Source organism: Crocodylus porosus, unplaced genomic scaffold (genome assembly GCF_001723895.1).
Source record: "Crocodylus porosus isolate Cpor-Errol unplaced genomic scaffold, CroPor_comp1, whole genome shotgun sequence".
Taxonomy (NCBI): domain Eukaryota; kingdom Metazoa; phylum Chordata; order Crocodylia; family Crocodylidae; genus Crocodylus; species Crocodylus porosus.
In genome coordinates this window covers 105,934,799-105,946,726 of record NW_017728943.1, presented here as the reverse complement: position 1 = coordinate 105,946,726, position 11,928 = coordinate 105,934,799, and the positions used below count along the sequence as shown (strand labels likewise).

Genomic DNA, 11,928 nt, shown 5'->3' with positions numbered 1-11,928 from the left:
GCCTCACCAAGGCCGAGTACAGGGGGAGAATGACATCCCGGGATTTGCTCGAGAAGCATCTATGGATGCAAGCCAGTTTAACCAAGGTTTTTATCTTCAGTGATCTTCATAGTATAAGTAGTGAGTTTTTTCTCAGTCCAGTTCATAAAAAAACCAAACAGCACTCCAGTCTCTCAGTTCTAATCCTCAAAGGAAACTTACAAGACACCTCTCAGAGATGAAACTATGAACTTCATTTTATCAACCTCCTGGATACTAAAACTCATGGACTAAATATAGACATTGGATTTATGACACCTTATAACCTGCCTAACATCTGACTCCCCAGGTACCTCTCCACTATTTAACTGCTAAATTCATCCCCCTTCTCCCCCCTGCACCCAGCCTGTCTCTCACCCACTGACACCTCAGTTTACATCTTCACTGACTGTCTTTCTTGTATGCACACCAGCCCAGCCTCTGGCTTCTTTACTTTTCATGCCTTCCAGGAAGAGCACACACCAACTGCAGAGACTTCGTCAGCCTGACAAAGGGTTTTTAAACCCAAAAGCTTGCTTAAATTTTTTTTCCCAACTATTTAAGTTGGTTTAATAAAAGATATCTGATTCACCCAAAAAACCTTGTCTGCCTGTGTTTAGTCATGTAATTCCTATTAAAGTACCATGGAAACAATGCATAGGACGTGGATGATGGTCTAACCACTTTTATGATGTTCTTTACTGGTGTTTTGTGCTGGCAATAGGGGCTTTCCTGAAGACAATCTCTAGTTTTGTACATGTTATTACAGGGAGCCTTTTATGAAAGGACAAGCCAATTGCCCATCAAGAATGACCAGGGAGAGGGGGGCGGGGGCAGGCAGAGGCAGAAGCCTGCCAGGACAGCCAATCAGAGCATGAATAAAGTGTTACGGACAGACAGACAGATGTAGGTTTTTATAATATTAGAATATCTGCTCTGAAACTTGCTTCCCCAGTGGACTGAGAGTCCCTTATTTACCCTTTGGAGCCTGTGGCAAGACTTATTAAGCTAGGCTTTTGCTTGATGAGATAGTTGAGAAGGGATGGAGAGCAACTGCATTTCTTTTTCTTGGGAATCATTTATTAGTTCCCTTTAAGTGAGATTGTGCTAATGAGCTAATATCTCATTCTATGCAAATTTATATTCTCGCAAGGCAGATGGATCCTTTAAACTTATAGCTAGTTTAGTTAGGCTTTCATCCCTATGGTGCTTGATTATTGTGGATGTGGATTTGGTGGTTGTACTAAGCGTATTTTGTAAACCAAAAAAATAAAATAACAAAATGTAACATCTTGCTTGAATATGCAAAGCCCAGTGAGTAATGTAAAGCAATCCATGGTTTAGTACAGCCCCAGATTTGCAGGAAATTTGTGGTTCAGTACAGAATCACCATCCGGTACCATACTGATTTCTCTCTTTTGTTCTTTTAGGCTTTTCACCCTCTTCTGGGGTCTCTTCCCAACTACTTCCCACGATGCCACCATTTCCAAGATTTGCTGCCACTTTATTTCCTGTCCAGCTCCCTTCAGAAAATTCTCCACAAGTCCAGAGCCCTGGTCACTTGCAAACTGATCCCTTAATAATGCGTCCACCCCTGCAAAGAGGTTCCCCAGTTTCTTCACCAAACAATAGCTGTGCAGAAACCTCAGGAGAGAATCCACAAATTCCAGGTCCAGGTTGGTAATAAACTGCAGCTGTGGAAATCTGCACTCAGGAACAATGTGCAAAGCATCAAGATTTTTGCCTTTACTACCCATTTTGACTTTCATTATTTTTTTAATGTTGCTTTAAAAACTTTTAGAGTAAGGGTTTTTTCATTCATTTTTGTTTTGCCTCTCCATGTTTGGAAATAGTGGCAATGTTGTTTCTAGTACTAACATAGAAAGCAGAGACCTTGTTTCTATGGAATGGGTACAGGGGGAATAGAAAAAGTTTAGATTAAAAAGGAAAAGTAATTACAGCTGTAAGGAATGTGGTAGCTTCTAAGAGAGAAAGTTTAAAGGGAACCAGCATGGCTTCCAATGATCATAGAATCATAGAAAAGTCATGGCTGGAAAGGACCTCCAGGCTAAGCACAGACATTCGGGGGCATTAGGGGGAGGTTGCATTGGATCAAAATGGCCGCCTGATATCAGGTAAATCAGGATGCGGTGGGAGAGGGGCTGGGGGGCTGGCAGAGGAGTTGGGGTCCAGCAGGCTGGAGGGGGATGGGGGTCTGCCAGGGGATGGGCAGGTTCCCCTTCCCCAGGTGGAGTAGTTCCTGGGGTTGTTGCTCCACTCACACACACTTCATAATGCTACTGAAATTGGGCACATGGACAGTTACTACAGAGCTAAGGCTCAGTAAATCCTTTGGTAACTGTGAGCAGTGGTAACACAGTATATGGGGTTACATGACATTATCTGGTGGAAGTGGGGCCGCAACTGGAAACATTTTGAGGACTGTTCCTATAACTATCACAGTATAGTGCTATAGTACACCAAAAGATCCAAAGTCCCTAGCTCAGCAGGGTAGTTAAGCTCATTTTTGAGCATGTGAGTCCATTTCTGAGCATATGAGTAGCGCACTTGGCTTAGGTGGGACTGTGCATGCTTAGGGTTTGCTACATGCTTAAGTGCTCTGGTGAACAAGGCAATGGTGATGGGTGTTTTTTTTCAAAAGCAGTTACAGCACTTTAATTGAAAATATTTTATTTTAAGCTGTTTCTCTGAACATAGGAGCACACCCAGAGCCATTATCTCTGTGTCCTGGGAGCCCCACAAAAAGACTTTCCAGACAAGATGCTCTAGAAGAGGAAATAACAGCAGACAAAGGTGAATACCAGAAAGGATTTGAGCAATATATTCTTTTATGCTATTGTGAACAACTAAACTTGATGAAAAAGCTGAACAGGGCTGTGAATCTGAGGAGGGGTCATGAAGAATGGCTCCCTGGTCAACCATTCTTGTGTCTCAGTTTGAAAATCCCAGTGCTAGAGCAGTTCTGGGATTAGTGTGTTCCCTTTGACTCTCTTTGCAGTAGACCCTGTAAGGTAAGGCAGATTGCCTGGCTTGGTTCATGGGGCATATGGGTTGAGGTCAAGGGACCTGGATTTGTTTCCAGTTCCACCATTTCCAGGCTGTTTAACTTACTTGCCCTCTCTGGCTAGTTTTCAGCTGGTGCCAGTGAGCATTGCTCTGTTATCTTCTCCTGCAGCCCATGCCCTAAACTGAACTAAAGCTGGTATATTTGAAGAATGGTGGCACTACAGCTTGCTCTTCCTCAGAAAAGAGGTGATTCTCCCCTAGTCAGGCTGGCACAAGGAGGCTCAAGTTACTTCTCTTTGCACCTTTGTGGATGAATCTGATGCTCTGGCCCCTGGCAGATGTTAATTTAGATGCATAATGGAGTTTGAGGAATTCTATCCTGGATCCCAAAAATCACACATTCTGTCATGCCAGATATTTAAAATCTGGCATGGCAAGACACATGATATTTTTGGGACCTGGGGGAAAATTCCCAAGATCCCATTGTGTGCCTGGACCTTTAAAGCTGAGCCAGACAGCCCACTCTTGGGGACTGGTTGCTGAAGATAGGTTGCCCAGTGCAGCTTTAAGCTTGTCAGAACCTAGCATTAGAGACCTACACCTGAATACTGGGCTCTTTGCATACTGGGAAACTTAAGTGGGCACTCTTTGACATGCATATTCAAACTAAAGCATGATATGATCCAGCCATATTTTGGGCTGGTTTGACATTTTATCACATGACAAATTGGCTGAATATGTAACATGTTACACTTTATCATGCAATTAATACGTTAATGGCATGATAAGATGTAACATCTGCCAGAGGTTTAAAGAAGCTGAGTTGCACATGGATGGATTCTTTAAACATGGATGGATTCTTTTTCTCCAGGAGCAAAATCCTGTCTGTTGTGCCAAGTGAAGTAGCAAGGCATGATGGGGTTGGAATGTACTGGGTGGGGAAGAGAAAAAAAAGAAAAAATCAAGAACTCCCCAGCCCACCCCCATCAGTAGCACTTGCTGCATTTCCACCCAAAAATAGTGGATGCTGTAGCTACCAGCTCTACATGCAATGTGTTTAACAGGAAAGATCAGGTCCAGGCCTTCTGTAAGATTACAGGTTTCTATTACTTGAGTTACAGGAGTCATTCTACTAGAGGCTAATGCTGAAGTTCTGGCTTTTGAAATGGCAGCTAACCCATTTCAGTGAATATAGTCAGCTACTTCAGTTAGAAGGGTGCGGGGCTTTGTGGCAGGATGCGACCTAGGGGTGCCGTGAACTCCCCTAGCGCCCTGCTACCGTGCCAAATCGGTCTCAATGCACCCTCTTTACCTCACCGTCCATGTCTTTGATGTTGATATAGTAAAAGGGAGGCTGCCTTTCTACCCTCTTTGGCACGGTGCCTTGATGTATCTTGGCTTGGTCTAGTCACCCAGTGCACTCCAACCTCTGGGCTACACGTGAGTCCTACAGTCACCCGTGCCCTCACAGGTCCCCGGACTCTTCTCCATTGCCCACCTGTGCCCTCGCGGGTGCCTCCTGGCTTCTCCCGCGGCTCTCGCAGCCCGCACCAGGGCCTTGCCTCGCGATTCCCTGCAATCGAGGCTCAGGTAGCCGTAGCTGTGCCTGGCCTCCAGACCCCCTTTCCGAGTCTTGCGCCCCACTGGGGCTTCTTGCCTGCGCCCACACAGGCTTTCCCCACGATACTGCCCACACTGGGGCCAGGGTCAGGACACTCCAAAACGCAGCACCCTCTCCAGCACCAGGAACCCCCACACTACTGGGGAGCTCCTATGAGGCCTCCTCCACCCCTACAGCCTCACCCGGTCCTCTGGTGTAACACAACAACAAAACAGAAAACACAAAGCCCCTGGGCTATAACGTAAATTCCAGGCCAACTGGCTATCTTTTATGCACATCCCTGTCAGGGTTTCCTCCACCCACTATCATCAAGCAGACGTTGCTCCGGCCATCAGGCTTCTCTGCTATGCTTGCCCTGCTTGCTCCAAGAGAGCTCCACTTTCCTTGGCTGCCAGAGGGGAACTGACTCTGGCCTCAGCCTGGCTTGTTTATATAGGCCAGGCCCGGCCCCCTTCCGGACAGCTGACCAGACTGGTTGTGTCGGCAACCCACACCTGTGCTGCTCTGGTGACTGGCAGCTGAGCCCATATTACTGTTTATCAGTAGCAGGCACCTTAGTGCCCTGCTACAGGCTTGTAGGCTTTTCTTTTACAAGTTAAAAAAAACGAAACAGGCAGCTCTGTTATCCACTTGGGGGCATCTAATCTGGAGGTAGTGACAGAAATCAGAAAGAGCAAAGTGTGTCATACTACCTTTTAGTTGTGGCTATTAAACACTAGTATGGCTAATAGGGGTATGGTAAATGGGCTGTATTTGATCTGGATTTGGCCTGAATTGGGGACAGTGATTTGATTTATTGATTCAGATCACTGTCCCGATTCAATTTGGCTGAATCCGAATCTGAAGATTCAATGCTGATTCAGAGAATCAGTGATTCAGCCATAGACACAGCTTTAAATGTTTTTTCTACATACCTCGAGGTACCAGGCATGGCTCATGACCTTTGTGATGGTGGGGTGGATGGAGTGTCCCACAGAAGCATGGGGAGCCTTCCACGTGCTCGGTGGTGGACCCGGAAGTGGACTGAAAGTATTTCCAGTCCACTTCCGGGTCCACCACCAAGCACATGGGGGATCCCCCCCAACCCACATCACCCCGGCTTGGCAATTGGCTGCGGGAGGACCCCAGGTGCTCCCCCCAGACCCAGGAGGCACCAGTTGCTGAGCCAGAGGGCGGGGGGTGGGTATAATTCTGTTCATTTAATGCTCAATCCTGCTAGCTGCTGAGATCTCTCATCCTAATGTTTCAAAGCCTGCAAGCACTTGCTTACCTATAAACACACAAGTATTCCTTTGATTTTAATGAGATTTGTCAGGTCCCTGCCACATGTTATACTTCCTAAGTAATTAACCACTTAATTATGTCTTAAATTGTGGCCCAGTCATATGATCAATCAGTTAATGGCATGATAAAGTGAGAAATAAGCCACAAAGTTCTTCTGCAAAACTCTGTTAACCTTGTGGCTGGTTCCTATTACACCATTAATTGAATGTTTGGCCAGGTATGCCCATATAGTTTCATAGTTTCATGGTTGGTAGCGTCGGAAGGGACCTGAGCAGGTCATCAAGTCTAACACCCTGCCATGGCAGGAAAGAATGCTGGGGTCAAATGACCCCAGCAAGGTGATTATCTAGCCTCCTTTTGAAGACCCCCTTGGCCCCAGCAAGGTGATTATCTAGCCTCCTTTTGAAGACCCCCCCAGGGTAGAAGCGAGCACTACTTCCCTTGGAAGTTGGTTCCAGATCCTAACTGCCCTGACGGTGAAGTAGTGTCTCCTGATATCTAGCCTGAACCTACTCTCAGTCAACTTATGGCCGTTATTCCTAGTTAGTCCTGGTAGTGCTCGGGAGAACAGGGACTCTCCCGTTCCCTGCTGGTCCCCCCGGTAAGTTTATAGACGGCCACCAGATTCCCTCTCAGACTTCTCTTGTGGAGGCTGAACAGGTTCAGGTCTTGTAGCCTCTCCTCGTAGGGCCTGCCTTGCTGCTCCCTGACCATGCGAGTTGCCCTCCTCTGGGCCCTCTCAGTGCTGTCCACATCCCTCCTGAAGTGCAGTGTTGAGAACTGCATGCAGTACTCCAACTACAGCCTGACCAATGTCACATAGTGGGGGCGGATCACCTCCTTGGACCTGCGTGTGGTGTACCTATGGATGCATGACAAGGTGTGATTAGCCTTACTGACTGCATCCTCACGTTGGTGGCCCATATTCATCTTGGAATCAATAGTGACTCCAAGATCCTTTTCTGCCTCTGTGCTGACAAGAAGGGAGTTCCCCAGCCTATAGGTATGCTGCTGGTTCTATATCCAAAGGTGCAGTACTTTGCACTTGTCAGTATTGAATCCCATCCTATTCTCATCCGCCCACCTTTGTAACCTGTCCAGATCTAGTTCTAGCCTGTCCTTCCCTTCTAGCATGCCCACTTCTCTCCACATCTTAGTGTCATCTGTGAATTTGAACAGGATGCTTTTCACCCCCTTGTCCAAGTCACTGATGAAGATATTGAACAGTGCGGGCCAGAGAACCAAGCCCTGGGGTACTCCACTGCCCACATCCCTCCAGGTCAAAAATGACCCATCGACCACTCTGTGAGTGGCCCTCCAGCCAATTTGTGACCCATCTGACTGTGTAGGCATCGACGCCACAGTCGCCTAATTTTTTAACGAGAATGGGGTGAGAGACAGTGTCGAAGGCCTTCCTGAAGTCCAGAAAGACTACGTCCACTGCAACACCTGTGTCCAAGGATTTTGTGATCTGGTCATAGAAGGCCACCAGGTTGGTCTGACAGAACCTGCCTCTAATGAACCCATGTTGGTTGCCCCTAAGCATAATCTCCTCTGCTGGTCCCTCACAGATATGCTCCTGGATAATTTTCTCAAAGAGCTTCCCCAGGACCAAGGTACGACTAACAGGCTGATAGTTTCCTAGGTCCTCCTTCGTCCCTTTTTTATAAATGAGGACCACATTGGCCAGTCCTCTAGCATCTCACCAGAGTACCACGAGTGCTCGTAGAGCTGTGCCAGGGGTCCCGCAATGACCTCTGCCAATTCCCTCAGCACCCTGGGGTGGAGATCATCTGGACCTGCTGATTTGAACACATCCAGTCCCAACAGAAGTTCCCTAACTAGGTCCTCTCTGACCCTGGGCCTGCGCCTCTCCTGGGTCTGTCTGGAATCCCGGTGGGGGGGACGTCCCTGCTCAGAAAAATGGAGGCAAAGAATTTGTTAAAGAGGTCAGTTTTATCATCTGGTGTGAAAACAGTCCTGGATGTAGGGGTCCAGCTGGGAGTCTGAGCATGCACTCAAGCTTGGGCTCCAAACTCTTTGGCTCTGGAGTCAGCACAATCCTAAGCTACACAGGCAGGCCTAGGGAGCTGATGTGGCTCCCAGCCCTGGGGTCATACCATGCTTCCCTGGGATTGGGGGTGAACAACTGATGATGCTTCCATTTGTGGGGGCGCACAAGGCATGAGAGCCCGGTTCAGCTTATTGCCTCCCAGCCACAGGACCTCAATGGTGCACCCCCATGGCTGGGTTCCTGGATCACCTGACAGGGCTCCTAACTGCAGGAATTTGCTACTTGCTGGTGCAGGGGGAGCCTGTAATCATGATCCCAGGCTCCCCCTGCATCAGCAATAAAATGTGATGGGATCTATCATATGATCCCCAATTACACCTTCTTTCGTGCACATATGGCATGGCAGGAAGCATGATTGTGACAATCATGCCTCAGATTCCATCACACCTGTACCTGCATGTCTAGCAGGGGCCCAAGGAACCTCCATTAAATCATTTTAATGTTTTCCTCTTTTTGGTCATTAGACTTAGCAGATATATTTAAGTATATCTTATTTTCCATTTAGGTAATCTTAACTTTTTTCCCCTGAAGCACTTTCAAATTATATATATAAAAAATCTTAGACTATGTAGAAAACAATGAAGACAAAAATTAATTCTTTCTTTATATTGACACCACTCCTGACATATAGATAAAGATCTACTAGAGGAAGAGTCTTGCCTTGAAGCCTTGCCTGCCACTGAAGAAAAAGGAGGAGAGCAAAGTGATGAACAGATTCCCCTTTCACCCTTTGGCATAAGAATCAAGACAAGGAATAGAAATCTGGAAGACAGGTGAGGAATGGGTTTAGTTTGTCACTAGAGAGACAAAATTGAAGTTATCTGTAAAATAGTTTTCTAGCTTTGCTTGCTGTGATACATGTATAGTTACAGTTTCAGATGTTAGCGTATCAGTGGGTTTTATGTACAAAGATTCTCTCCCTAGAATGACAATGGCTTGTATGCAGAGGCAGAGGTGAGACAAATCTGTGGCTCTGTGGTGGGACTGCCAGGTCCAGAATAGAAGCATCACTGATAATATTTAGCTGGCTCTTAGAATAAAGACAAGTAGGAGAGGCCTATGTGTCTGGGGGGTATGTGGTAACTATGAGCACAGTGGAAACCTACCTTCAGTTTTCAGACTTACCAGCCAAACAAATAAGTAAAGACTTAAAAAGAGGTCTCTTCATATATTTTTCCCTTAGGACTTGTCACTTTTTGCCACCCTCCCTTATTTTTCTTCTTTCTTTCTTTTTGTGTCCTATATAGTAAAACTCGGGCTCAGCCAGCCCAGACTGCTCCACCTTTTGCTATGCTGCTGTGAACCTATGACTAGCAAGACAGTTTAAAAACACCTTAAAAAAACTGATGCTTTGGCAGGTCTTGGACTGGCTGAGCAGGTTCTAGGTTAGTGGTTCTTCAGCTGCAAGGTTTACGAGAGTTAACATCAGAACCAAAAACTGTATTTTGTATCCTGCTGTTCTTTTCTCTACCCTTTTGTGAGTTTATTTTGTTTTGCTTTAAATAAAAATGGGCCAGACTTCAACTGCAATAAGAATTCAAGGCCATCTAAGCTAAACTTTTCCCTTTTCTCCCTAAATGGACTTTTTGCTTTTGCAAAAAGAGAACCACATCAGAGGGACAACTGAAAATCTGAATAACAGGCCAGGGCAGTGCAGCAAGTACAAACATTTTAGTGCCACTACATAAAAGCTTATTTCAAAATGTCCCTGCAGTATCATAAAGGGAAATAATAATGACAATAATGCAATGCAAAAACTTGAGGATGTCATACATGCATAGAACAGCTTCACAGGATCTTAATTTCCTTTAGAAAAGCACCTCTGTAATTAGGTCACTGATTTAGTGCTCTCTAGGTGCATCTGCATAAGACACTAAATGCACAGTAGACTAATTCTACTGCATGTTAGCGTGTCACAGCAGAAGTTGTGCTATTGTGCTAATGCATGGTAAAATTAGTCTACTGTGCATTAGTGTCACTAAAAAGACATGCACCAGTGCTACTGCATAGTAGCTCCAGTTACTGTGCATTTAGTCAGTACCTGTTATTATGGGTACTAAATTTAATGTGCAGTAACTATGCAGCATTAATGCATGTGTAGACATATCCTCTGAGGCTCAATGTATAGATGACTTAAGGTTATAATGCACATAGCAGCTAATGATGAAGAACAAGAGTAGTCTTAAGGAATGAGATTTTTTAATATACTTTAGCTTGATCACTAAAATAGATATTCTATTTGAGGAAACTCAGGGTTGCGTTTTTCAGTGGGCCTTAATCTACCCTTTGTTTGCTCACGTGAAATTTTGCACATGCAGATGATATTTCAGATACTTTAACCATCTCATATATCATGTAAGGGCATGTCCAAACATGCAGGGACGTGCGTTTGCAGCAGCTCAAATAGGAGCAGCACAAATTTGAGCTGGGGATTTTTGCCTCAGCGCACATACCTAGACATGCGCTTTGGTGTGGGGCAAGTTGTGCCACTTGGGGCTTCTCCTGGATCTGCAGCCAGGGGGAGTTAGAGCCAGCATAAAAAGCTGCCCTGGCAAGCAGCTTGGGGCTACTTGCTTCCAGGAGCTTCTGGGGCCCAGCCAATTGGTATCTGGGGACACTAGCCCCTTGTGCCAGCGAGACTGCTGAAGCAGCCCTAATCGAGAGTTCCCTGCACCCTTTACCCACTACAGCAGTCTGGCAGTGGGGGCAGCTGCCTGGATATGACTTGCTGTGACCTGCAACAGCATGTGGCCCCAAGGCTGTGTGCCTGCCAGACCCAGATAGGGACTACACGGCTGCAGACAAAGCATCTGCACTTCTGGGCTAACTGCCAGCAGGCTGTGGCTGTATAGTTGACTTGTGTGTGGCACTACTGTCATGTGTGCTGCCGCCCTGCCATCTGGGCAGTTATTGCCTCAAAGATGTTCTCAGTGTGGTGGCCTGCTTTGAACTGTCAAAGCATGTCATTATGGCCCCAAGTGCCCAGGAGGTCAGCCACCTCCAGCTGGTCCCAGGTGTCAGCTCTGAACAGGCTTCTCTGCCTGGGTCCTGCCACTTGCCTCACTAGCAGGAATCCTGGTGTTCCCTATTTAAAAACTGCAAAATCTCTGATAAAAAATCCCAAATTCACTCTTTAAATACCCCAAAATCCATGTTCTTCCACAATTAATACAAAAGACCACTAGGGAGAGAGAGAGAGAGATCAGTTAGGCAATGTTTTATAGATATATTTACAATGTTAAAGCAATTTGGAAGCCTACTCGTGTCTCTATCATCACAATAAAATAAATTGTAAATATTTATATGTTTTGATGTTTGCTTTCGGTTTTCTTATCATAGAACAGTTAGCAGTCCTCAACCCCTTCACTAACTAGGATGTGGGGACAGCTGCCCCCACAGCCACAGCTCCTGCCAGAAGGTCTCATCCTGTCTGGCAGCTGGGCACAATGGGTGTGATGGGGAGATGTGGGGTTTGCAGGAGGGGGGAGGGAAGGGGTGTGGGGGATGTGGGAGGTGTATGGGTGGGGGAGAGGTATGTGGGGGGATGTGGGATGTGTGGGTAGGTGTGGGGGGACTGTGGGGTGGGCGGCTGCTCAGGAGAGGTGGGTCTCCTACCCCCACTGCAGGGCCCACATGCCCCCCCGCAGGACCCTAGCCCCCTGCAGGGCTCACATTCCCCCCCTGTACAGCCCACATGCCCCCCCCCACAGGGCCCCAGCACCCCACACGGTCCCAGCTCCCTGGCTTGGCCTACAGCTTACCTGCAGCAGCAGCAACCATTGGAGTGCTCGAGGCCTCCTGGCACAGCCATGCTGAGTCAGGCCAGGCGTATGTGATATGGCACAGGCATGGGGGGGCTATGACAGGAGGGCCTGAATGCCCCAATGGCCACTGCTGCTGTAGG

At 46.9% G+C, this 11,928-nt stretch overlaps 1 protein-coding gene across 1 annotated transcript in view; it reads left to right on the top strand.

The window, feature by feature from the left end:
• Positions 1-11,928, top strand: part of LOC109320040 (centromere protein J-like) — a 64,626-nt gene that overhangs the window by 8,449 nt on the left and 44,249 nt on the right. Inside the window, exons 3-5 of the mRNA XM_019549959.1 lie at positions 1,449-1,694; positions 2,719-2,832; positions 8,656-8,797. Coding sequence (XP_019405504.1) covers positions 1,449-1,694; positions 2,719-2,832; positions 8,656-8,797 — 502 coding nt within the window. The remainder of the gene's footprint in view (positions 1-1,448; positions 1,695-2,718; positions 2,833-8,655; positions 8,798-11,928) is intronic.